Source organism: Furipterus horrens, unplaced genomic scaffold, assembly GCF_987537825.1.
Source record: "Furipterus horrens unplaced genomic scaffold, mFurHor1.1.pri manual_scaffold_4, whole genome shotgun sequence".
NCBI classification, from domain to species: Eukaryota; Metazoa; Chordata; class Mammalia; order Chiroptera; family Furipteridae; genus Furipterus; species Furipterus horrens.
In genome coordinates, this window is record NW_028327174.1 from 3,461,552 (window position 1) to 3,488,062 (window position 26,511).

General features: G+C 56.3%; 1 protein-coding gene across 1 annotated transcript in view; it reads left to right on the forward strand.

The window, feature by feature from the left end:
* The window catches only part of EFCAB6 (EF-hand calcium binding domain 6), a 162,406-nt gene that overhangs the window by 31,019 nt on the left and 104,876 nt on the right, over nucleotides 1-26,511 (forward strand). Inside the window, exons 6-8 of the mRNA XM_090272278.1 lie at nucleotides 3,488-3,554; nucleotides 17,040-17,176; nucleotides 21,327-21,439. Coding sequence (XP_090128404.1) covers nucleotides 3,488-3,554; nucleotides 17,040-17,176; nucleotides 21,327-21,439 — 317 coding nt within the window. The remainder of the gene's footprint in view (nucleotides 1-3,487; nucleotides 3,555-17,039; nucleotides 17,177-21,326; nucleotides 21,440-26,511) is intronic.

Consider the following 26,511-nt stretch of genomic DNA (forward strand, 5'->3'; position numbering starts at 1 on the left):
GGCTACCAAGAAGCAAGCAGCCCAGGAAACTCCAAAAAGGGGACCCGCATGCGAGAAGCCTCCGCGTGACTCCTTGAGTTTTTGAGCCTCCCAGGGTCACGTCGTGCTGGGCTGCTTGTTTGTATTTCTGAAGATAAAGACGTGATACGATCAGTGAGGAGCAGTAAGAAAAATAACGCTGGAAGGTGAAGCAAAAACACTTCCAGACAAAAACTGTTTATCTCCGGTAGATCTTGACTACAGGGGGTTGGTTCTGAAAGGCGGAAGGCAGAAGAAATGGGATCCTAGGTGGCCCTTGGTGACCTGTCCCCTCCCCCCAACAGGCGGGGACTCTTGCCACTCTCCTCTGTCCCCTGGGCTCCGAACCCAGGGCCGTCTTGGTGTTACTGTCTGAGGGCCTTGGACAGGCTGTCCCCTCTGTCTGCAGGGCCTCCCCGTGTAGGTCACTGCCCACACCCTTTATGTTAATATTCAGTGTGACCTCCGTCCAGGACGTGAGCTCCATGGGGGCAGGATCTTTATCAGTCCTATTGTTTTATGTGTCCCAAGCCTCTAGGACAGGGTTTGGCTCATAGTAGGTGCTCCCTACATGTTTATTAAAAACGCGGATGGAAAACCAGCAAACGACACCCGTAGTCAGCAACCCGACGGAATCTCGTGGACCTAATACTGAGTGAAGGGGTCTCCTATTCACGTGACATTCAAAAAAGACAGGTTGAACTGTCTTTTTTAGGGACACATACCTAGGGGGTGAAATCACAACCAAACTGAAAGGAACGACATCTTCAGTCCCAGGAGAGCAGTTACTACCAGGAGAGCATACACGGCTGGAGAAGGGCAGATGGGGGGCCTTTCGGATTTGGCTTTGATTCTTGATCTGGGCAATCGTTACACAGGCATTTGCATTCATCACCATTAAACTATGCGTATGTGTTGCGTGTGGTTTTCTGCAAATGGGTTATATTTCATAATAACAATTTAAAGCTCAGGGGACTCCATAAGCAGATTAGACACAGCTGGAGACATAAGTGACCTGGGAGATCGGTCAGAAAAAATCAGCCAGAAAGCAGTGCAGGGACACAGACGATGCCGCAGGCCTTCTGCGTGGAGAGGGGTGAGAGGCGGGGGAAGGAACCACCCAAAGAAACGGGCTGAGAAGTTCCCGGAGCTGATGAAAGGTGCTAACTTACCCAGTGGATTCAGGAAGCCAAGTCTCAGGCAGGACAGAACCCAGGAGTAGAGCCAGAACCCCAAAGACAAAGCCAAGCGCCAGCATTTAGACACAGTGACTTCTGAGCAGTAACAGTGGAGACCAGGGGAGAATGGATTGGTCACTGCCACGTATCGAAAGGAAATGGCTGCTGTCCTAGAATCGTGCATCTCATGAAAATATCTCCCCGCATTTCTAGCACTGAAATAAGGACGTTCTCAGACAAACGTGGACCCGGCCCCCAGCAGAGCCAGGAAAGCCACCCTCAGGTTAAATTTCAGGGAGAAGGAGGTGATGGGCGAAGGAATGCAGAGCAATGCTGGTGGCGGCCGCGCGGTGAACTCTTAGGTGTGTGCTGACCACAGGACACTAGCAACGGGAGGAAATAGCAATGGCTTTGGAGTTCAAGTACAGGGCAGTGGTAGTATTAAAATCAAGAGGAGGGACTGGAATTCAGTGCTCTAGAGTTGTTACCTTGTCCAGTAGGAAGATACACGTTTGGATTCACTTAGACATTGAAAAGGATGCAGGTTATAATTACCAGAGCAACTGTTCCAAGATTAAAACCTGAATGACTCCCAGGCTCCCAGAGGCAGAGCAGCAGGAGGATAAAAACGGGACCAGCCAGCCCAAAGGGAGGCAAGAAGGCACAGAAGGGGCAGGACAAGTGGGGATCCTAAACACAGCAGGAATTATAACCTGTGTTCCCCTTTTAAAACAAAGCTCGGCCTGATAACAAATGGTGACATTTGCTCAGAGGGACACCGAAACATACGTTTGTAGAATGGTTAAAATGCAGGGATTAACACAGACAGACGGACCCTTCCGATACGCACTGGAGGAAGCTGACGTCATTTGCTTCACCTCAGGCCGGGGACGGGCTTCCCCTGGAGCAGACACTGAGACAGAGTTTGCGGTGCGGGACGTGGATCGGGGAGACGAGAGGGCCAGAGCAGGGCCCCACCGTGGGGGGCCGGGGTCCGTGTGCAGAGCCTCTGGGTGCCCGGGCCCGGGCCCTTCGGCATTCCTTCCGCTGATGGCGCGTGCACAGGCCTTGTCTGACTGTGGCCTTTGTGTCATGTACACGCTACGAATAGTGTGTTCTGTCTATTTAATGCATAATCAAAACAACATTCACACGCAACATTGAACATAGAATTGGGACACTGGATTCCCGGCACGGCGCCATCTTCCACTCGGGCTGCCTAACCCTGCTGAGCCTCGGGTGCCCCCTGTGGAAAACGAGGTTTGTTTCTGCCTTAAGTGCCCCCCCCGCCCTAGTATGAAGTCTGGGTTCCTTCGCACGGCCCCCAGCACCGCGGGGCCGGCGCCTGCCCGCCCCGAGCTCGGCCGGGTCCCTCTGCCTGCCGCTGCGAGTGTGGCCTTCACTTTTCCCGCAGGGCTTCTCCCCCGTGGGTGTCTCTTGGCTCCTTGGTGTGTGGGTCTTGCTGTCCCCTCGGCAAGGGTCGTTGTTCCACCATCCCCTGGCCTCCCAGCGAGCTCCCTGCGCACCTCGATCTCCTTCACGGCCCCTGTTACTATTTATTACAACGCACCTCCCTCGTCGGCCTGTTCTCTGTGCTGTCCTGAGCACTGAGCGTGTTTGCAGCTGGGAGCAGTGTCCTGTGCACCCCGGGGGCCCCAGACGTGGGTGCAGGTGGCTGGCCAGCCGTGGTGCCCACGCCAACCCTCGCGGGGTGTCCCGCCGTGGCTCTCGGGTGGTTTCTGCGCTGCAGCGGTCACGGCCAATGCAGACTCAGGGCTGGTTAATGAGGGACCGATGGAGCCAAGGAGTGGGACAGACACACGCCCTCTGGGGGCCACAGAGGTCGGACGCAGTGCAGCAGCCGCGGGGCGGGGTGGGCTCTGGAGCCCGAGCACGTGGGTCTGCGCGTGGCACCTCCACTTCTTCACGGGTGACCTCAGTCTCCTCTGCGTGCCGGGATGAAGACGGCCCGAACCCCCTGAGTTGTCGTGAGGATGGAACAAGGTGAGGCTTGGCCATAGTCTATGTCCGCCGAGAGCCAGCCCTCGTGACTCCCGTCCCATCGACCCCTTGGAGGAGTAAATGTCACAGACGAGGAAACCGAGGCGGGGAGAAGCTAAGTCGTTAGCCCAAGGTCATACTTCTGGCAGATGGTAGTGCGTAAGAAATATCTCACTTTAAAAAATGTATACTTTAGAGATCCTAATATTTTGATCCCTGAATGTCCTGCGTAAACATTTATTAACTTGGTTAAAACATTTTAGCACACAGTTGTTATTTTTGTTTTTAAGGGGCAGTGGAAATGAAGTGGACGGCTGTCGGACATTGAAAGAACTTGAACTCCAAGTAGGAGAGAAGGTAAGAGAGAGCTTTTTAAAATTCTTTTCCCCGACCCTTGGTCGGAAGTCGTTGTCAGCAGAGGTAGATGCAGCAGGGAGCCAGGTCCTGGCGCCGGCCCCTCTTGTCCGAGCGGCCTGGCTGAGTAGATGCGGTAACACGTGCAGGTGAGCGCTGGCGTTTCCACGTGGCTGCAGCCGCCTCGGACGGCGGCTCTCTGACCAAGGTCACCAACAGGAGTCCTGGAAGGGTAATTACTTTGTATTCACTTCCGGTCATTATTAGCAGGGCTGCCCTCCCTGTTTTTGTCCAAGACTGAAGCAAGGTTTTCTGTGAAGAGAGAGAGATAACTGTGCTTTTCAGCAGCAGATGCCAGTCAGTGCAGCCGGCGAGAATGCCCAGGGGACTCCTGGCGACCTGCGCTGAAGGACCGGGTCACTTGGCCACAAAGGCTGCCTGTGCGGTGGGAGGAGGAGCACCAAGCTCCCCTCCTGTGTGCTGACGACGCTTGGCTGTCCCAGAGCACACAGCTCGTGGAGGCGGGGGACGTGTCCCTGGCCTTCTGGGGTTGGAATCAGACCCCTTTTTAAAATGCATTTGAACCTGTCACTGCCATGAGCCGTGTGAGAATCGTGGCTTAATTTATCGGATGCAATATGTTAGTTTGAAACGTGACACATTTTCTTTCCTCTCTGAACTCTTCTGAGATTTTCATGCATTTGAAAACCAAAAATAGTCAGAAGTCCACAAAATGCTCGTCTGAATTCTCCCGGCTGACGCTGCGAATACTGGGCTGACCGCGCGTGAGCATCATGTGCCCCTAAAACCCCAGTTCGCTGTAGCTGGCATTAGTGGGAACCTGCCGTATTTGCTCTCTCTGTTGAGGTCCGTTTGTTACTCGGTAAGAAATGGCCGATGTGATGGCTGTTATTGATGGTACATCATAAACGGGGTTAATCAGGACATTCTCCTAGGAAAGTCAGCTGTTTATGACAGTCCGATCAACATAAATGCTGTTATGGATCAGTGACACCGCGTGATGGTTAGTGTGGGGGGGACGGGCGGATGGGGGGATCCTCAGTTACTGAGCGTGCGGCGTGGAGGAGGAAGGCTGGGAGGGGCGGCCTCCGCTGACCGGTCTTTCACCTGGTCTTCCCCCACCCTGCACCCCTGTCCCTTACCCCCTTGGGGGGGAAGCCCTCCCACTGGTTGAGAGTCAGTTTAAACCCCGCAGCTTTCAGGCAGCTGCTGGTGAGGACAAAAAGCTGACAGTAAAAGGCGGAGGAGTGGGGATTGAGGTAACCCTAGGTCCCAGGGCAGCTCCGGGGGCTTCCCGGTCATGCGCTCTGGCCAGTGGGAACTGCAGCCCGATCCTATCCAGGCCCCCACCCCTGGACAGGCAGGTGCCGTGGGACCAGACAGACCTTGGGTCCCAGTCAGACCCGGTTTCTGCCTTGGGCTCTGCCACATTCCAGCCAGGTGGCCTTGGGCAGGTCCTTGTCGTTGGCTTTCTTCATCTGTTAGCGGGGATGATAACGGCCCCCTTGAGGTGCTGTTGTTTGGCTTGAAACTATCCAGGGGTGAGCACCGGGGAGGCTTGGGTGATACCGGCCGTTAGGGTGATGATCGCTACAGCGTCCTTGGAAGTGTAGGGGTCTCCCCCCTTCCTTCCCACCCCAACAGAACAGAACAAACCGCACTCACGTCTCCACTGTTCGCTGTGGGCAGCGGCGCGCTTCAGGCTCAGACTCCGGTCCTGCCAACCGTCCCCACGCGACCGTGGAGACCGAGGAGACACCGTTGCTGGGTGAACTCTGCAGTTTGGGAGTGAAGGGCGCTACGTGTTTTGTTTTAAATAGAAGTCCCCACGGCTTGCCGGAGCCAAGAACGCGTGCAAGGGTCTCTGAACGCTGGGAGCCAGGCTTCGCTACGTGCATGTGTGGTCTAGCCTTTCTACAGCAGCCGAGTAGCAGTTGGCTCCGCAGACTGACCGAGCCCCAGAGCCTGCTCCTCCTGCTCGTGTTCGCCTGCGGTGAGCGCGGACGGACGGCGGGGTCCTCAGCCTCTCGCCTCCGCATGTGCACTTAGACCCTCCACGCGTGTTCGCGCTCACGCTCCTTACCCGGCCAGACCCTGCAGCTCTGCGTCTGACCCTCTCCGTCAGCCAAGGGGAGGGTCGGATGCCTCCAGGCCCCGTCTCTCTGGGCCACCTGGGAAGGGGCTGCTGTGTGACTCCCGGAGGCCCTGACTCTGGGGGGCAGGGGGGCTCTGAGAGCCCGGGGGTGCCCTGGTCCCCTGGCCGCCTGCACTCAGGCTTCCCTCAGCAGCTCTGAGTCCTGCACGTGCTGCAGGTGCCCTCGCCCTGTCGGCCTGGCTTTTCCCTCGGTCGCGAACACAACTGTGCTTTCTCTCCTTCGGCTCCTCGTCCCTGCCTTTGACTGGGCGTCTCCGTGACAGGTGCTTGAGGACTGCGGTCTCAGGTCCTTTGCTTTCACCGTCTTGCAGGAGGCAGAGGGCTGGGGAGTTGGCACAGTGGCCCAAAGTCCAGGCTCTGCAGCTTCCTTCATACGGGGGGTGCTGGACAGGTCTCTGCCTCCCCGTCCCCACTTTCCTTATCTCTAGAGTGGAGACCACAAAGCTTCCCTATCAGGGCAGTTCTGAGAATGAATGCGGATAAATTCTAGCCGCCACGCCGCCCACCCCCCACCAGGAGGCTGGTTCTCGGCAGGCATGACGCCCCTCCCCTGGTAGGCCTTACGTGCCACCAGGCGGCTGCCCTCAGCCTCCCGGGGCTGGGTGGTCCCACCCTGTGAGAAACAGAAAGCTCCAGCTGAGCTAGCCGAGACCACACAGGACGACCACACAGAACGTCTCATCTCATCCACGAGGAAGTCAGCAGGGCCCTGGCTGGTGTGGCTCAGTGGACTGAGCACCGGCCTGCGAACCACAGGGTTGCTGGTTCGACTCCTGGTCAGGGTGCATGCCTGGGTGGCAGAGGCAACCACACTTTGATATTTCTGTCTCTTTCTCCCTCCCTCCCTTCCCCTCTCTCATCAGGGCGTGCAGGTCCAGTGCCATTAAGTCATGTCTCCCTAGTCACCAGAAGGTGGTCAGCCACGCTGGACCTCACGTTCCAGTATGCTATGTCCTCCCACTGTGACTCTTGATACACACGGGGAATCTCCCGTGACTCAGCCCAGAATGATGTGTCCCACCCAAACCAGTCCCTGGCAATGGCATTGGTCACCCTGGCGTAGCAGCGGGCCTCCCTCCCCGAAGCACATGGCCCCCAGAGGGTGGGTGTCTGAACACAACAGAAACTAGAGGGTCCGGGTGGTTGGATTTGGGGAAGGCAACCAACCACATCTGCTTCAGCCGCCCAGCAAAAGGCTCTCCCTGCGCCGGCTGGGCCTCCGTCCTTTGGACACAAATGTAATTTTTTGGATTTTGCCAGCTCTAGTAATGATAGGAGTTCTCACTGACTAAGCACTTCGGAGGAGCAGGTCCAGGTGCTTTACTATGTCATTTAACTTCAGGAGAAGCCCACGAGGCCGGGGCCATTGTCACGCTGCGTTGATACGGAGGGAAACCCGAACGGGCTTAGCAGCCTGGCCGGGGCCCACGGCTGCTGTGGCCGCGTGGGCAGCTGGGCTCCGAGTCCTTGCCCGGAGCGCTCAGGTGGCCCCGCCGCTCGGGGGCCCTCCAGGAAAGGCGCCGATGCTCGCTTTGCAGTCAGTGTGTGTGAGTGGGCGCCACGCGCCTGCAGGTAGGAAGGTGCCGTCTCTCCGCCATTGACGTGTGACTGCGTGGGGGTCTCCGTTCCAGCCCCACGGCCACCTGTTCGTCCACGTGGCGTCAGCTTCAGGTGGGCCTGCAGAGGCTGCCTTCCTTTTCTCTCCCGGCACCCTGCCCTCCCCACCTTCGCAGCTGCCCGGCCAGGAGCTGGGCCCGGGACTCGGGTTTTCACCTTCTTCAGGCCCAAGAGGATGGGAGCCAGGCTCCTGTGTGTCGCCAGGCTCACGAAATCTTGCTCTTTTTACTGTTTATCTTTGGTCCACTCCCAACAGGAGAGTTCGTGGACGTGAAGGAAGAGGCTGACCAAGGAAGGGAATCTCATCTGGCCGCAGGAGGCAGGTTGCGTGCGCACCGTGACTGCGCCCCAGGATTCCGAGGGGCAGGAAGCCACTCTGACCTCCGTAACACGGCGTATGTTTAGAGATGTCATGACGCTTCCCCTCCCCCCACATACAGAAAGGCTGTTCTTAAGACTGGAATTCAAGAATGTATAATTCTGTTTTTAAAGACATAAAGAAGACAGAATAAACAAACACACCCTGAGCCCCAGGCCGTTTGCTCCCGTAGCCCATCCCATGCACGTCAGGGGGGTTCCTTCAGGCCAGGGCGCCATGACGTCGGAACAGCTGGGCTACCCCGCCAGCTGTGACGTGCGTGTCTGTTGGACACCTCGTGGTCTAACACGGGTGTTTATGGGACTGCCCTGGTGCCTTGCAGCGCGGTCGATGCGGCCTTCGTCCTCTCGGAAGCAATCAGTAAACGATTCGAGGTGCCAAGCCACTGGCTCGGTCTGTGATAGCCTCATGAAGAAAAGACAGAAGTGACGAGTAGATTCACTTTCTTAAAGAGGTGACTTTTCCTTAAAGAGAAATTTTAAAAATGACGGCCTGAGGAATGAAGAAACGGTTGCTAGAATCACAGCCGTTTTATAAACATTCCTTAACACTGTAACCCTGCGTTGGCGTGAACGTGTGCACCAGAACGCAGCCTGTTTGCCTGATAAAAAGACTGTGTCAGGCCCGGAACAGGGCCATTTACTGAGACATACAAAGCTTTCGGTTAATTCACAGTATGTTCCTAATCCCGCTTTTATCGGCTCTGCCGTGGTGCGCTCGGTATTAATTGCCCCTTCCAGCAGGCGTGTGAGCGCATCTCCGCTTTCATCGGAAGGAAATATTAGCATATCGCGGAGCTGTTGGGACAGATTGCATCTGAGGCCTTTCTTCCTCCCCACAGAAAAGCCTATCAATCATGCCTGAACACAGTGATTAATAATGTCACAGCTCCTTCCCGTGCGTCTGCGTGCGCCCAGCTGAAGACAACTGCTTGCATTGTGATCTAGAGACTCTCGCAGAGCAAAATAATCACTTGCCATGTTACATATATATATATATATATATATAAAAGACTGTGTTGAAAACACATACTCCAGAAACTATTTTTGTTGCTCTATTATTAATTTACTAAAGGCTCCATCAGGAAACTAAAGCAAAGATCCCGTTACATCAGAATTTGTAATTACTTCAGACTTAAGTTTATCATTAAAAATATATATAACATCTTCCTGTATGTAGCAAATCGATAGTGTTATACAAATAAGATCGCAGGGGCGAGCGTCGGAAGCAGGGCGGCGCTGGCGAGCCGGGTGGAGTGCCCGGACGTGCCCGCCGAGCGTGCAGCTGCGCGCCAGCACCTGCCGTCTGCGCGGCCCGAGCTCGCACGTCCTGCAGACCGTTTCCTCCGCTGTGACGCGGGGAAACAGCGCCCAGGGTTGTGGTTGAGGTTCGTGCAAGAATAAACATGCAACGAACTTACCATAACGTCGGGAGTCACTCAGAAAATTAGGAGTTTGCGTTTGGAGGCGATGAGGCGTGACTAATTCTCTCGTGGACAGTTCAGTGATCGCGTGTGGTCACTTATGGTTGAGAGCCACAGAGGGGAAGGGTGACAGGGCTGCGTGCTGCCAGCGCCCACGGTTCAGTCTCCACCCGGGGCTTGGGACTCACCCCTATCCATAGCGCAGGTCGTAACTTCTGACCGTCCTCCTCAGCCACTCCCGTGGCCTCGCCCCGTTTTAGCGGTGGGTCCCCCATTCACTGAGTCATTCAAGGGCAAAGCTAGGACTGGCCTTGATGCCTGTCGTCCCTACTGGCCCTCCTCCCGTTCCCAGTCCACCAGCAGCTCCTGTCCGCTGCGTCTTCAAATCGATCCCGAACTCACCCGCCTCTCTTGATCCCCACTGTTCCCATTGTCCCCGGCCTGGGCTTCATCAGCACCCCCGGTCTGCTTTTCCCGTTCCTGCTTGGCCCCTGCATCTGCAGGACACCAGTTACCTGTTCCAGCGTCAGTCAGATCTCCTCTGGTCCAGATGCCCGGCTCTTGTCTGCTGGCTTAGAGCACTCACCAGGAGAGCTCACCAAGAGCGGTCAGTGCAGGGAGACGTCCTTTGAGTACGTAAAACTGGGTGTTTTCTTTGCCACTTCAGACATTCTGAGGCTTTTGTTTGCTCCTTGGAGCCAGCGCCCTCTCTGCCTCTCTCCCTGTTGTAACCCGGTGCCCTGAACATATCCCGGCACCTGAAGCGAACCCAGTACACGCTTCCTGGATGAGCACGTGGCGTTTGCAGAGCTGGAGCCGCCGGGAAGAGCTTCATGGGCAGGCTGAGCAGCGTGCTTCCCTTGGGCCGTGCGTGGGGCCGAGGGCGGGGCCGGGGTGGGTGCCCGTGGGGTAGCTTTCGGGATTGCCGTCGGGCGTAGGAGGGGGCCCTGGAAGTGGGGGCCGCGGAGAGGGCCGGCCGCGGGGAAGCAAGCCCTGCGACCGTTCTGCGGAGGCTCTGTTTCCCAAGGCAGGGTGGGAGCCATCCCTGTGGAACGGTGGGCTGGAGGAAAAGGCGGACGAACTTGGAGATCGGGTACCAGCCCTGAAGTGCCAGGACAGGTGCAGCAGTGGGAGAGGCGGTGGCAGCGGCTCATTGGCCGTTTCGGATGGGGGGTGGCCTGGAAGGGGGTGCTGGGGTCGGGGTGGCAGGGGCCCCAGTGTTCTTGGTCTGTGGTGCCTGGCATGGAGCCCATCTTAGGAGTGTGGCCTGCGTCGGAAAGAGAGACAAGAAGTATTTCTTCTAGACCTGGCGCGCTTTTTAAAGCCCTAGGTGTTCAGACTTGGGGCTTAGTTTTCCAGTAGTGTCGATAAGTAGATGGGATTTCTTATTAGAAGTCTGTAAGCCCCGGCCGGGTGGCTCCGTTGGTGGGAGCGTTGTCTGTACACCAAAAGGTTACGGGTTCAATTCCCGATCGGGGCACATATGGAAGGTAACCGGTCCACGTTTCTCTCACATCGATGTTTCTCTCCGTCTGTCTGTCTGTCTCTCAATGAAAACATATCCTCCAGTAAGGATTAAAAAACAAAGCTGTATGTTGCAGGTAAGCATTTAAAAAATGGAAATCGAATGTGGGGGGAGGTTTACGCGGCTTGTGGTGCATAGAACAGGAAGTTCCCCTTTTCACCTTGGCCGCAAGGGTTTTTGCTCTGTTATGGCCACCACGACTCTCAGGTTGCTTTACCTCCTTTTTGCTCTGCCCCCTTCTCTCTGTTTTCGTGGTTCTCACTCTGGTGGCAGGGTTTGCATACCCTGAGCAGTCAGTAACGGCGCAGTCCTGGGCCTGGGGGGGCGAGCACCAGAGGGGGAGAGAAAGTGTCCCCTGGGGGAGGGGGGGTGCACGCGGTGAAGCAGCCCTGTGAAAGGGGAGCCCGCTTCCCGGCCGGCTCCTCCCGCCAGTCCCCAGATTGAAAGTTGGTGCTGATGAGCTTCTGCACGCACGCTAATTTTTTCCTATCTGGTTTGGCGCATCTCTGCCAGCTGGTAAATAGGAAATGTTCACGGTAGGAAGCCAATACTCTGCGGAGTGTAAACAGATGGAACCGATATAAAGTGACAAGTTAGACCGCGCTGCGGAGGATGCGGAGCCCAAACTGGGGATGTAACAGTCAAGCCAGTCGCTCCGTTCCAGTCCATTTCGTCCCGAACCGTGCTCCGTCTCTGCGCAGCTGTGTTCCCCCCGCCCCGGGTTGGTAATGACAATTTCAAAGAAAAACTTTAATTAAAGATTTTATACGTAATAGCCAAAAGTAGAATAATAAGGAAAATGAGCGTGGATGTGTTTATTGTGAGGGAACTACTTTTTCATGGTTTCATTTAAAAAATTTACTCCTTAAATGTAAAATGACCGTAGTCGCGGCGACAGAAAGGTGCGTGCAGGGTGACAGCAGAGGATGCGGAACCCCCATTCTGCTGCGGAGCCCAGACATGCGGGGGGCGGAGCGGGGGGTGGGGGGAGCAGCGGCGCCAGACTGTCTGCTGGGGGTTGGGGGGAGGCTTGGGCTCAGGCTGCAGGCAGGGATGGGATGCTTCCCCTCCCCACTCTCCAGAAGCCAAGGCAGAGAAGCTGGCTCCGGGTGAGGAATGAACGGAGGACCACGGAACGGGACCTAGTAAGAGCGCAGGCGTCAAGGGTTAGGTGGCTGGGCAAGGCTGTGCTCTGGCAGGGAGACACTGCACCCTCCCCAGGGGACGGGCCGCCTGAGGGGACCTTTGGGCCTCAGGGAGACAGGCACCTTGGGCCCCCTCTGACTTCCTTTCAAGTCCGGGCAGTCATATTTCTTTGGTTCACAGCTTTCCTTCCTGGAGCTCAGAGTGCTACAAAGAGAATTTTAAACCAAGAACCATAGAGTAGTAACACCGTCCGCCATTAGCAGGTCCCTGAACCTCCCGGACTCCGCAGGCACGTAAGGGGCAGCCTGAGGGTTCACGGCTCGCTGTTCTCCAGCAGTCGCTAGCAAGTCACCTCCTTTGTCCCCGAAGGGAGGCTGTACTCGGCCGATCGCGTGGCTGATGGTCACACTGGATATAAACGAGGTCAGCGCCGGTGGGTCCCGTCTCAGACCTCGAGCTCAGAGCCGCTGCGTGGGCCTCCCTTCCCTCCTTCCAGCGGGTGGGGCTGAGGCGGGAGAGGTGGGTGTCCCTGCCCTGTCCTCTGTGGGCAGCAGGAGAAGGCTGCTCTCTTACAGGGTGCACGGGGCGGGGGCCGGCCAGGGCTCAGGGGCCTCCAAACTGAGGGTTCCTGCTGAGGATCCCCCGCCTCATCCTCAGGCCTGATGAGTAGCCCCCTGCCTCTCCAGGTCTCTGCTTAGTCCACGGAACGTTTACACGCCCCATCCTCGCCAACAGTGGGCATGTACTGCTCTCATCTTCCGTCCCAATCTGCTCTGCAAGTCTCTTGAATTCCTGGTGCGTCTCCACGAAAGTGCAGAGCAGATCACTGAGTCCACTGGGAAAGGAGGTGCCTGTCTGTCCGTCTGCAGGTCGCCCTCCTGTCTGTACAAGGGTTAATGCGGCTGACGAGCTTCTTCCTCATGGATGCTGCCATCACCCCATCCATCCGTCTGTCCATCTCTTTGCCCATTTTCCATCTGTCATCATCCATCCATCCGTCCATCTATCCATTTATCCATCCATTCATCCGCTTATCCAGCCATCCATCTATCCACCCAGCCACCCAGCCACCCACCCAGCCAGCCACTCAATAAATGTTCATTGATCCAGGCCCTGCCCACCACAGACCTGTCCCCTCAAGGCTATGTTCACGTGGGCTGGGTAGCAGGGCCATGGACGGGCTGGCGTTGGCAGGGGCTTGGCGGAGGATGACTGGTTCAGGTGCTCCCCGTTTCCCAGCACGGGGGCGGTTTCCTGGTTACTTGGATCCCTGTCCCCAGCCTTTGGCCCCGTCAGCGACTCCGTCCCCCCACCCCCTGTGGAGACACACACACAGCACGCCCCCCCACCCCCACCGTACAGCACCCTCACTGATGCCCCCTTCCCGGGTAAGGAAAGGGAAGGCGAGGCTGCCGCGCCAAGGGTCCCTAAATACCAGTGTCGGGGTGGGATGTGAAGTCTCCTCTCAGAGCCCGTGGCTGGCCTTGCGCCGTTCTGCCCCCAGTAGCCGGAAGCAGCTCCTGGCTGTCCTGGCTGTCCTGGCTGCCCGGGGTGGGCCAGAACCGAGGCAGTCGGGGGACAGGGAGGGCGCTTGGCAGAGCAGACGTGGGGTGGCTTCTGCAGAGAGCCCCCGGCCTGCTCCCTGGCTCCTGAGCCCTCAGGGTCATACCTCCTGTTCTTCTGATTTTCTTCTCAGCGCCTCAGCCCTCCTCCTGTGTTTGAGCACAGGACGCTGCGGCACGCATCACTCAGCATGAGTGGGGAGTGCTGGGGAGAGTGGGACAGGGCTCGTGAGCGTGTGTTCTGGAAAAATAGTGGCTATCTTTATCTTTAGGACCAGAGGTTCTGTCCACTTACTCAACTCCGCCCTGTGGGGGGCGGGGGGGGCAGCCAGAGACAATATGCAAACAGAGGGGCGTGGGTGAGCGCCAGCCAGGCTACTCTGGGCCCTGAAATGGGACGTTCACAGAACTTTCACCTGTCACAAAAATTTGTTTTTTTTCCCCAACCACTCAAAATGTAAAAAGCATCCCTTGCTTGCAGGCAAACACCTGTACGTGGGAGGCGGGGAAGGGGGTCGCCCCTGGGCACAGGCTGGGCCAGGAGGCCTGTCTCGGGCCTGTCTCCGGGCGTTCTCGGGGCGACCCCCCGTTTTCTGCACTGAGAAGCGGCTGGATGTGGAGGGGGAGCAGGAGACAGACAGCGGCCCTCCTCTTGCTAACTGCGCACGGGGTTCCCCGCTCTCCTGCCCCGGCCCTCCTCAGGCAGGCCTCCCGCAGCGGCGGGGTCTGAGCAGTGGGCACGGAGCGCCTGGGGCCAGAGGCCAGCAGGGAGCAGGGAGGGTGCCCTCCTGCGGGGGGGGGGGGTGGGGGGCACTGGGGACCAGTTTCGGACAGGAGTTCACCAGGAGGTCAGGAGGACGGAAGTCACGGAGCCAGTGACTACGTGGAAGTGGAACCAAGAAAGCCACAGGGACGGCGCCGGGTCTGCCCAGAGGGCCAGGGGCGGGGCCAGGCCGGGCGCCGGGCAGCAGACGGGGGTGCCGGCCCGCTGTGCACACCTGGGTGGGCACCCACGCTGTCCGGGTGCTGTTCTGAGCCGCGAGGATACCACGGCGAACAAAACCAAGTCCACCTCCACGGGGGCTTCGCTTCAGTGGAGGAAGAAAGACAACAGCGACCGAAAGAAGTGCGAAGCGCGGGTGCCGATGCGCGGGGCGAAGAGAAGCCGAGCGAGCGTCCCCGCGGGGTGCGGGGTGCTTCAGTGCAGGCTGTGGGCACGGGTGGGCGTGGCGGCCCGGGCAGGGCTGGCAGGGAGCCGCCGGCAGAGGACGCCAGCCTCGCACGGTCTGGGCGGATGAGCACGCGTGACTGTGTGAGAAAGAAGAGAAGCCCGTGCAGCCTGAGCGGAGGGGGAGGGGGAGGGGTGTGATTGGCAGGTCCTTGGGGGAGGGGAGGGCCAGATCATCTGGCGGGGCCAGGACTGGCCTCAGTGGGAAGGGAGCCTCCTGGGCTCATGGATGGAACAGCTCACTGTGGCTGGAGCTGGGGACCACGGGGAGGAGGCGTGACTGGGACTCGGAGGCTCAGACAGTTGGCTCTTCACGCAGACTTGTCGCAGTTACACCAAAGTGGCAAAAGTCTAGCTGGCCTAGAAAGGAGCTAGAAGCTGCCTCCACCATCCTAATCTTTCTCTCCCCGCTTCCCTCTGCCGCCTCTTCTCCCTTTGCAGGGCAGAAGGGAAATGGGGAGGGGCCGGGGCTGGTCCCTGCGACCCCGCCACGTTCGTCCCTTATACCTTTTTCCTCCCTCCCACCCTGCACGGGACAAGCCCCATACGCCACGGCCCCAGCTCGGTGGCCTTTGACAAGCCTCGCCATCTGCAGCTCCGTTCCGGTCCTGCCAAACTCCAGTCTGACAAACCGTCAGAAACTTGGAGACGTACCTCTGGTGGCAGTGAGTCCCGTGCCAGGCTGGCGGCACCCGGTGCCATCTGGGTTGCTCCCAGGCTTTAAAAACACATCGCCTCTGGTCCTGCATTTCACCCGGAAAGGTGGGCCGGACGGGCCGCTGCGCAGGTGCGCAGTATGTGTTTGGCCTCGGCAGCACGTGCGCTCGTGGCCGGGCCTGTGCTTTACAGCTTTACATGCAGTGACGGGGGGCGGGCACGCCCGCCCCCAGCCAGTGCCGCCCCGCCTTCCTGGCTCCCAGTCCCCGGATTTGGGTATTAAGAAAGCTCCAGCCAGGGCCCCCTGATGGTTAGACGACGAGGCGTGAAGGTTAGCGAGCGCAGGCCTTTGCACTAACCATTAAGTCAACGTGTGTCCAGCCAGCGCAGCATCACGTTCGGGGCGGCCCTGAGGAGGCCCTGCAGACGTGTGACGAGGCGTCCCCACAGTCGGCCTTTCTCCGCAGCTGGTGCGTGGGGAGCGGGGAGCAGGCGTTCGGGTGGGGGGAGACAGGAAAGACAAGCATTACACGAGTTGGGGGAAGTACCTTGAAGAAGATAAGCATGTTGCGGCCGGGTGAGGGAGTGGCGGGGGTGTCCCACCTTATGCAGATGCTCAGGAAAGGCCATTTTGAGGAGGTGACCTTGGGGCCGAGACCCAGGTGAAGTGCAGAGCAGCCAGGGGCGCCCTGGGGCAGAGTGGCGCAGGCAGAGGACAGCGCACAACGTGCCCCGAGGCAGGAGGACCGGCCCTCTGAGCCGCACCAGCGGCCGTGGGGCGTGACTGGTAGGGGAGCTGGGGGTGACTCCAGCCCCTAGCGCCCCTCCTGGCTCAGATGCCACCTCCTGCAGGAAGCCCCCCAGATGGCTCTGGCTGGAAGTGCTTGTTCTCTTCCAGGAAGGCCTACAGGCCTCGTTTGCCGCCGTGAGGTGGATCCTGTTCCCCCGGCCCGGCTTTGGTCAGCATTCACAGGTGTCTCCTCTGCTCCACGGGGTGGGGCGGTAAGGGCCTGACTTGAGTTCAAATTCCAGCATCATTCGCATCCAGCTGGGTCCTATTGGGTGGCCCATTGATCCTCCCTGAACCTCCGTTTTATCTAATAATGGTCCCACAGCCTTCACGTGGGCAGGGAGGAGGCAGTCCCGTGGCTCTGCTCTGGGCACACGTGGGGCCTGAAGGATGTTTCTTCCTCTAAACTCAGGTAGCTGCAGGGCAGGTGCACAGCCCGGCACTGCGCCCCTCCACGGGCCGTCCCGAGGCTGTTGGCGTTGCGTGCCCAGCAAGGCTGCGTTTGCTGAACTTGGGGAAGATCTCTATACACATGTTCTGTAACATCTTTTAAAAACTCAGAGGGGTGGAAATACACAGTCATATTTTTCACTCAGCTCCTAATAAAAAGAGTTTGCATATGGTGACGAAAAACAAAAACTGTACAAGGTATGCCAAGACTGTAGCTTTTAAGTATCAACAACAACAAAAAAGATTTCTCATATGGCTTAAGAGGGAATGAATTGTGTATGAGACTTAACTGCTTTACGTCAGTTTAAAAAAAAATTTACTAAGACTATTTACCAAGAAAATTGCCTTGAAGACATTCAATAAATGCAAAGTGTCCTTTTTTCCATAGACATGTCATTTTGCAATACCTACAACTGCGAGTCTTTGAAAACATTTTATTTTACAAGAAGCACTTAAAAACTTTCACATTTCTTATCACCGTTCCGGCTTTCAACACCAGATCTTCTGACAGGTCCTAAATCACTTTTGTACGCAGGTTTTAGAAAACATTAAAACTGTTATCAGCGCCCTTAAGCTCATTGACGTCCACAAGACGGGCCTGGTCCGGCCGGAGGAACTGAGGCGGGTCCTGGAGGCCTTCTGCGTGCGGATGCGGGGGGACGAGTATGACAGGTAAGTGGGTGACGGTCAGCGGGGAGAGGGCTCCCCAGAACGGGAAGCCGTTTTCAGAGTGGGACCCGCCGGGTTCCTCGGAGGCGCACGCTGTCCCCCTCCCGCCTCCCATCCCCCTCGGCTTTCCTCCCACATTCCCGCAGCTCTCCGTGGATTCTCAGAAGTGAGAGCCTCGGGCTCCGATTCCGTAAACCCCCCGGGGCCCCTGCATCTGGCCCGCAGCCTCAGCGCGCCTGCCTTGATTAAAGCCGTCCATCTCCGGGCCCCCCACCTCCCGGCTGGCACCACGCCCTCCACCGTCCCAGGTGGTTCTAGCTCGAAGTTGACTTTTTCTCAAAGCCGGGTGGGGGTGGGGGGTGGGGTGGGATATGGGGGGGGCAGGGGGGTAGGAGGAGCTAGAACATTTTCCCTGCGCATATTCACGAGTCCGTGGGCTCCCTGTTGGCTTTCCATCCTGATGGCACTACCGAGGTTTTACTGTCCTTGGAGGGCAGTGCCTGCTGCGCTGGGGCATTGCCACAGGGGAGTGCGATCGCTGAACCTTTAGGGTTCCTTGGCATTTGAAAGCCATTTCCTTGTGCTCCTGACCCGAGGGCAGTCAGTGCGTGGAAGCCAGCTCCGGCAATTTTTTTTTGCGCCTCCAGTAAACTCCAGATCATTTGGAAGGAGGCAGGTGTTTGGCTTCAGTGGCTACTTGAGTTTTGAGTGGAAACCGCCAGAAGGAGGGCCCACGTTTACCTTTATTTATCTAGCCCTCAGCTGTGAGGCCCTCTCTTCTTTTTCCCGCTTTTGTAACTATCCCCCAGGCCACTAACAGAACGGCAGGCCCCACGGCTCACCCCGAGACCGAGAGGGTCACGAGGCTCCGTGGTTAGAGGTCGCGCTGCACATGGTTCTCGGGCTGCGCCCTCCCCGGCGCCGAGGCCGTCAGGAGCGGGAGGGACTGTCACAGGCCCTGCGGGGTCTGCAGAGCAAGGAGACATTTGAAACAATGGACATTGCCTCGTCTGCTGAATAATTTCCTTTTCCCTCTTTATAATCCACCTCAGAATATAAAAGCCATAATAGATGTTTTAATTTTTACATCTTTCCGGCTGGGAAAGTGTCCAGAATAAGATCCAAACAAAACAAATTAAATAATTTTGTGCACGTAATTATAGAACAGAAGCAACACTCTTTTAAAGCAGGCAATCAAAAAACAAAACTGTTTTATTTGACAATAAACCTTGCGTTTGGCACCGCAGTCTCCAGCCTAGTAAATCTATAAAAAATGTTACTGTCTGTTTCCCCATCTCGCAAGTATTGAATAATAAAGAACTCCACACGTTTTTATTTGAGATTTTTTTAAGCCCCAGAAACAATACTGTTTTTATGATAAGGCTTGAGAAACTTAATAGAATTGCTTTCCTCGAGAATGGAAACATAGGAGATCAAAGGAGCCCATTTCTTCAATTGCTTTAATGCCTTTCTTAGTGAGGCTCAAGAATATGCTCTTTCCTTGAGAAGCTGCTTCGGTATTAACTTTGCCTTTTAGGTTTTTTTTGAGCAGGAAACACAATGGATTTCTGAATCCTGTTTTTTCTCTTTTTTTCTAATCTAATGGCTTTCTATTGCATTTCGGCCGTTAGTGCTTGGTGTGGTAGGTGGGCGTGGCCTGGGCGGTGACGTCAGGCCGCCTGGAGTCAGGTCTGTGCTCTGCCTTCTCCAGCTCTCGGGCCTTGGGGGGCTGCCACGCCCCTCTGGGACTCTGTTTCTTTGGAGACAGAGGGGCCCGCCTTGCAGGGCAGGTGTGAAGATTCCACGCAGTGTATTAAAGCCTGCTTGCCGTGCGCCAGGCACACAGCAGGCGCTTGACTCGCAGGGACGAGAGCATCACCGTCTTGGCGCATGGGAAGCAGCTCTCTGTAGGCTGCGGAGTGCAGCCCAGCCTGTGCAAACAGGAGGCCAGAAAAAGTTATCCCAGGTTCCATACTCAGTCAGACTGTCCTGAGATCCACTGGGTTTCCTTTTTTCATTCCCATCTTGCACCACCAGACCCCCCACTGCCTGCAGGCCAAAGGACTTGCATCCAGGTTGAATGAGTTATAAGCAGCATGAAAAACAAACTCCCCTTCTCCCTCCCTCCCCACTGGAGGCCAGTCTGCTGCCCCAGCCGGTGAGGGAAGCCCCAGGCCCAGTTCCAGGTGGCAAACCAGGACAGGTTTCTGGGTCAGGTGGTGTCTTCCCTTTGCCCTGAAAGGTGTCCTTCCTGGTGCCCTGATTTGCCCAAAGGTCTCTGTGGTCGTGTGAGTTCAGGTCCCGGGGAGACGGCCTTGGTCGTGGCCTCTTAGGAATGGTGGTGCCGCCCAGGGCCGCTATTCTTGTGAGAAAGCCCTTTGATCCTGCAGGCTTGGGCGCTATCCCCTCGGAGTCTGTCTGTCTGTCTGTGCTCGGCGGACTGCCGCTGGCATGATGGCTGGGAGTGCACTGGGCATTAGGAAAGGCCAGGGTTCTCTGAGGAGCAGAGAGCAGCGTGAGGAATTGCTGGGTTTTCACAGAAAGCGAGGAAGCTTGTGGCGAGATGCTGGTCAGCGTCCCGGCGCTTTCGTGGGGCAGCAGCATAGCCAGCACTCGCCAAGGTTGGCCACCTCCTGGGTTCTAGAACCCACAGCCTTCTCTTCCCAGCCACACGCTGGGGACGAGGACGTCTCGGTGCTCACATCCGGCAGCTCTCGTGTCTCAGGATAATTTTTCTTATTAGGAGAGTAGGCAGGCTTCATCCGAGTGGAAAAAAAGGTGCGCATTGAAATGAATTTATGACATTACTCTTCGTTAAATTTGGAAAACAGAAAAACACAAATACTTTAAGTGATAATTACTAAATTTTTAGAAAGCAGCACAGAATTAGATAATTATCGAAACCAACACATATGGAGACAACGTAACCAAACATTTAAAAACTGTCATTTTAAATAAATGTAATAATACAGAAATTATATAGACAACCATTTATCAAGTGGCAGATTTGAATAATTGGAAAAAACTCTAATTTATCTTAACTTTAGAAAAGGAGTATCTCAGAGTATTTCAGGGAGAAACATTGGTTGTGCTTAAAATTTTCCTTTTTATGAAAGAAATCATAGCCTGTGACAAGAAAGCCCCCCTCCCCGCCCAACTCCCGGCAGCTGACTGCTCGGACACAGAAGGTCACCCTGGGCCTCGGCTGCGCTGGGGAAGTGATGTGCTTGGGCAAGGCCCTGTGCTGCGCCCGCCCCTCCACGGCACCCTGGGTGTCTGTAATCATTGAAAGTTCCACCAGAGAGCCTGCCTCACGGCCCAGCTCCGTTCCCCCCAGTGACGAAAGGAACGCGGGACCTCCGTCAGCTCTGTGTGCAGAGGGGGCTCCCCTGCCACCTGCGCCGTGGCCAACCCCCCTCCTCCAGAGACAGGGGAAGCCCCTGAGGGGTTGCAGGCAGCGGCTGCCCTTAGCAGGTCCCCCGGCGTCCCTGTCCCATTGGACTCTGTGCATCTACACAGAGTCAAGGGCTCTCCTTAGAAGTATCTGCAGCTTTTAAAGAAAAGGTTTCCTAGGGTTTCCTTTTTTTTTTTTTTTTTTTTTCTTAATGTATCCTCAAGATTTTATTGTGACATACTAAAACAAAATAGGAAGCTTAGAACTGGGTCGTTGCCCTTTGTCTTCTTGTCCCCTCCCACTTCCAGGGGCCTGCATCTCTTCCTAGCCCGCACTCCTAGGTCTGCTGTTGGCCCGACGCGTTCAAGCCTCAGCGCAAGGCGCGATCTTCTTAGCCGTCTTAGCCTTTTTGCGGGAAGTCAGCTCAGTCTGCCCGCCGCAGCCACTCTGCTTCCTGTCACCATGCCACCGTCCCTGCATGTGCGGAGGGCCCTTGCCCTCCCTGCATGGCATGGCTCTGTGGGGCAGGCGTGTGCCACCCTTCCCGCAGGGAGTCCCGCGGGTCTTGGGAACACTCACCACATCGGCGGGAGTGGAAAGGAGGAAGCCCTGGGGTTTCCTTTGAATTCCAGCTCTATTTAGGAAGACTCATTAAAATGAATACCAACTGCGGTGTAAAGAACACCTCAGTAGCAGCCCACCTTCGTTTTCAGCCTCAGTCTCGTCATTTCGGGTCACTGAAGAGCATTTCTGTTTCAGGCTTGCGCAGCACTACAGCATTGACAAAGACACAGCGGTGGATTACAATGTTTTCCTGAAGAACCTCAGTATAAATAATAACTTAAACCTTCGGTACCATCTGGGAAATCAAGGTACAGATTTTCAAAGTTTATAGCTAACGGTGTCATTGTCCTTTGGCGTGGCAATTCCTCTTCTGTGACCTCGTCCCGAGGACATAGCGTCAGACAGGGAGCGTGCGCTATCCCCAGAGAAGTCCCCGTAGCGCGACCAGGAGAATAGCCTGCGTGTCTCACGACAGGGAAGGGTCCGTGAGTCCCAGCACAGCCGCACGGCGCAGGGGGCGGCCACGGGTCATGGTAACACGGAGCATGTATGTGGAATATCAGCGAATGATTGGAGAGGAATTCCAAAATGCAGGTCAGTTTGAAGCGGTATGTCCTCGGGTGTCACGTGGTTCTTCGTTCTGCTGCTTGCTTCTTTCCAAGGTTTCTGATACTGAGCACGATGTTCCTTTCATGGTAGGGGAAACGCTTGCTATAAATAAGGGCAAATAGGGGAGCAGCTGATGCCAAGCTGACGCAGGCTGAGAAGCTTGAGGAGGAGGAGTTTTCCTTCCGTGATCCCAGCCATGGCCCCGTCGTCACCTGCCGCACAGCTCTGTCGGGGCCGGGGCTGGTCCCCTGAGGACCAGTGTCTTAGGGAGGCCCCTGCTCAGCTGCGGCCTCCGAGTTTGCCACCCGCACAGTGGCTGCCGTCTCCCCTCAGCGTAATCCACGCGGCAGATATTCACGGAGCCCCTGCCTCGCAGCTCTGCCTCACCTGCAAGCTTCAGGTGACAGGTGCTCACAGGTGCTCAGGCTCCCGCTCAGCTCCGCCCACTGAGGGGGCTTCTGGCGGACTCCAGGCCCCACTTCGTAAAGCCCCCCAAGTTTGGGGGGTCCCTAGGCCCGGAGGTCTTCCGGGGACCCTCATCCCTGATGTTTTGTTAGTTCACGGGCTGGTCTGGTACCTCTAGGCCCGTCACTGGGCACAAAACCAAGTGCCTGCTCTGTGTTTCAGAAGTGTGTATGTGTGTGTTCGTATATACATATCACGTAGGGCAGGGGTGTGTGCATATATATATGTCACATAGGGCAGGTGTGTGTGTGCATATATATGTATCACGTAGGGCAGGGGTATGTGTGTGTATATACATGTCACGTGGGGCAGGTGTGTGTGTATTCATATATACATATCACGTAGGGCAGGGGCATGTGTGTTCATGTATACATGTCACGTAGGGCAGGGGTGTGTGTGTTCATATATACATGTCACGTAGGGCAGATGTGTGTGTGTTCATATATACCTATCACATAGGGCAGGTGTGTGTGCATATATACATGTCACATAGGGCAGGTGTGTGTGTGCATGTATACGTATCACGTAGGGCAGGTGTGTGTGTGTTCATATATACATATCACATAGGGCAGGTGTGCTCTGTGTGTAAATATGTAACATACCTATTAAATAGGGCCGGTGAGATCAAATAAGTCTCATAAAAAAAAGAATAATCAAGAGCAACGATTTATCGTGCTCTGTGTGGAGGCTTCACAAACCTGACTTTCCATGTTTGTCTCTCTCGGTAGTTTTGTGAAATGGGTTTTGTGCCCCTGTTTGCAGGTGAGAACACTCGGACTCGCGGTGCTAGGTGAGTTTCCCGGCGCCACGTGGCTGGCGTGTGGCGGAGTCGACGTTTGAATGTTTGGCTCCAGAATAAACGATGAAAATGCCTTCAGGAGAGCAGACATCGCGGGGTGGTCACAGCGCGGGGAGGGACAGCCGAGCTGGGAGGCCCTTTTGCGGGGCCAGGGGTCACAGCATGCGTGTGACGGACGCCGAGGGCGTGGGCGCTCCAGCCAAGGCCCTGGGCGGGCGGGCGCCGGTTTGTCTGAAGCCTGGGCCGTGCGGGCAGCCCAGTGGGCTCTAAGGTGGGATCTAGCCTGGTTGGGGAGGGTTTTCATCCTAAGTAAGTTCATATACCAACTTGATAACCCTAAGAGGTGACCCCACTGAAAGAGCCCTGTCCCTGGCCGGGCGCTAGTCTGTCCTCATAGTCATGGCAGCCATGGGGGGGGCGGGTGCAGGTGCAGGGGGCAAGAAGGCGGCCGCCCGGGAGTGAGCAGCGACCGTCAGCACCAGCCCTGGCGCCAGGGAGGCCCAGACAGGAAGAAGTACACGCGCCCAGCTGAGTCCCTATGTATGCTGCGCTGTGTTTGAGTTTACTGGAGGGGATCAGAAGAACGAAACTTGAGAAAATGAGGAAAACGCTGAATAAATCTTGGCCGCACGTCCCGTCCGTGGGCCACTCTTCCCCTTCACACCCGCACAGACTTTGAGCCGCTGCTGCCTGCCGCTGGCCGGGCTGTGCAGGAGTCTTGGGCCTGCCCGGGTTTCTCCCTGGTCGTACCCGGCCACCCAGAGAATCACGTGTCCCCAAGCCTCAGTGGTGTGGCCGCGGTATGGCTCGGTGTTGGGCTTTCTGTATCAGCTCCCCAGCATCTGTTCAACCCGCAAATTTAATGCTTCTTTATGGCAAGGTTTGGGTTTTTCCGTAGTGATACTATGTGTCTTTGCCCCCTGACTGGTTTGGCTCAGTGGATTGAGCGTCGGCCTGCGAGCTAAGTGTCGCTGGTTCGATCTTCCAGTCAGGGCACATCAGAGAAGGAAAACTCTGACTCCAAAAAACCTCCGCTGCCTTGCGGCATACCTCTTCAGGGGAAAGGCTAAGGGAGTAAACCCCGACAGAAAATCCGGAGCCGGAGTCCCTAAGGCGGTTTGACGTTGTAGTCAACACCGGCAACTCCTGCGGCGCACCTGAAGCCAAGCTGTATTGACTCCGTCTTTCCCTTGGACCCTTCAGCTGCGAAGAGAGGGGGGGTCTGCTGCATGGGCAACAGCAGACCCTCCATATCACCCTGCCCAGGCTCTGTAGCTTCAGCGTCATCGCAAGATGTCGATTCAACACGGGAGGAGACAGATACCGTGTCACTCCCGAGTCGGACTGCACAGCCATTCTCGGCGGTGCAGATAGACTCTTAAGAAGCTACACCATCGTCTCTCGAGACGGACGGCTGCCGACGACGACGACTATGTGTCTTTGAATAGCTTCTGTTCCGTTTTCCAGATTCCTAACTTCAGTGGCGCATATCACCCTTACGTTGGGTTGTCTTAGTCTTCTGTGTGGACTACAGTCTCTCAGCGCATGTCTCCCCTTTTTCCTCTGTGCTCTGAAGGGTCGTCCTGGCTCTTCCCTCTACCCCTGTCCTTTGATTTTCACGGAGGAGCGTTCCATTGCTTCCTGTGTCTGCTGTGATCCCTACGCCAGCGTCTCCTGTGGTCTGCGGAGTCATCGTTCACCTCACTTCGTTGCTTAATTACCTGCTTTTATTCTTCTCCTGAGTTGGTATTCTTGTTAAGATGTCCTGTAAAGTAATCGCGTGCCTCGTGTTCGTTTTTTCTCCGCAACGGGACCCTCGCCGTTTGCGTTATGCCCTCCTGCCTTCTCTGCCCGCCGCCCTGCCCCGTGACACCTTCCCATCGCGTTGGCATCCCTTCAAGAAAATTGGACAAATTGAGCCTTTTGTTCCATTATACATCTTTGATTAATCACGGTCTCCCTTTCAGTAATACTATCCTAATGCGCGTGGCGTGTGCGCGCTCTGTGACAGTGTTTTCCCAGTTCTCCTCTGCTGCTCTGGGCAACATTTCTGTCCCGTGTCGTCCTTCTACAGACGCCGTGAGCGCGACACATCGCTGCGGCTTCCGTCTCTCTGCCGAGGCTTCCTGGCGTGCGTTCATTAGGGGTGTGTTTTCTTTTACATCCTCAAACACTGATTTTAAAATTATTTGAGATGCTTTAAAATTTCTTACCCGCTAACTCCAACATTCGGGTCCTCTCAGAGTCTGGTCTTTGCTGGTCGCCTTGTTCCTTGAGCACGGACCAGAGTTTCCTGGGGCGTTATTTCCCCCTGTGTCTAGCAAGTGGGGAATTTACCACGGACACAGGAAATGTTGCATTGTAGACGCTGGGGATTCTGTCACGCTCCTCCGAAGAATTGTTGTTTTGGGTTTTAACAGCCTGTGCACGTGGCTACATTCAGACCCTCGCGGTGGGCTCCCCTGAGGAGGGTCAGTGGCCCCTGCACCCTGGCCCTGCGGTCTGCGCCGCACACCTGCAGGGCAGGGCTGAGCCAGAGGTCCCGGCAGGGCACGCTCCCAGACCTGGCGGGGGCTCCTCCCTGCCTTTCTTTCTGGGCTTTCCCTCCTCCTCCTGTCCAGAGGCTGAGGTCGTCCTATATTCTGTTTTCTGATTCAAAATCTGGAAAGACCCGGGGTTTATATCCCAAGTGTAGCCACTTAAGTGATTCCAGCAGTGGCCCGCCCTCAGGCCAGAGGCCACGGGACCCAGAGCTCACGGAGCGTCCCTCCGCGTTCCCAGGGCCCGGCTCCCGGGTGTGTCCGTTGCTCCCCGGTGCCTGCAGGGCTTTTGTCTGTATCCACTTTGGCCAGAATTCATCACTGTTTTCTGACGCAGGGCCGGTTCCATGTGGGCTGGTCCCCGTAACCAGGAGCAGGGCTGGTTCTCCCTTTTGGCTTCAGTCTTCTGCCGGTAATTTTTTTTTTTTTGCTAGTTTTTGCTATCTCTTTAAGCAGGTAAGTTCTAAAATGCAATTTCAGTTCCCCATGACAACCACATTTTTTCACTTTATCAATAATTAGCAGCAGGCCTGCTCTGTCGGGGAAACGTAAACTAACGATGCGTCTCACAGCGAAAGGCGTCTTTGGCTCGATGAGGTAGGAGGTGCGTGTCTAGTTAGCGTTCTGCTCGCTCCTGTTCCTGCGGCGTTAGCCCCGGCCCTTGCCGCTGCGGCCTGACTGGTGTCCCCACCTGCAGCTGGGGCCTCGCCCACCCTGCCCGCCACACCCGCCGTCGGGATCGGCCAGTTCCCCACTGAATTCTTCTTCTGTAACTTTCATAATTGAAATTCAAATCCTTCGTTAGAAGGCAAAATCTCTTTTGGGTGTTCCAAAGTAAAGTAGTTTGGGGCTCTGGGCCACGCAATTCGACCCCGAAGAGGCCAAAACTTAGGCCTGTTTACCAGTGAGTAGTGGGACAGGGTGACCAGTGGGCATCCGCTGTCCCTCGTACCCACTGCCGTCCCGT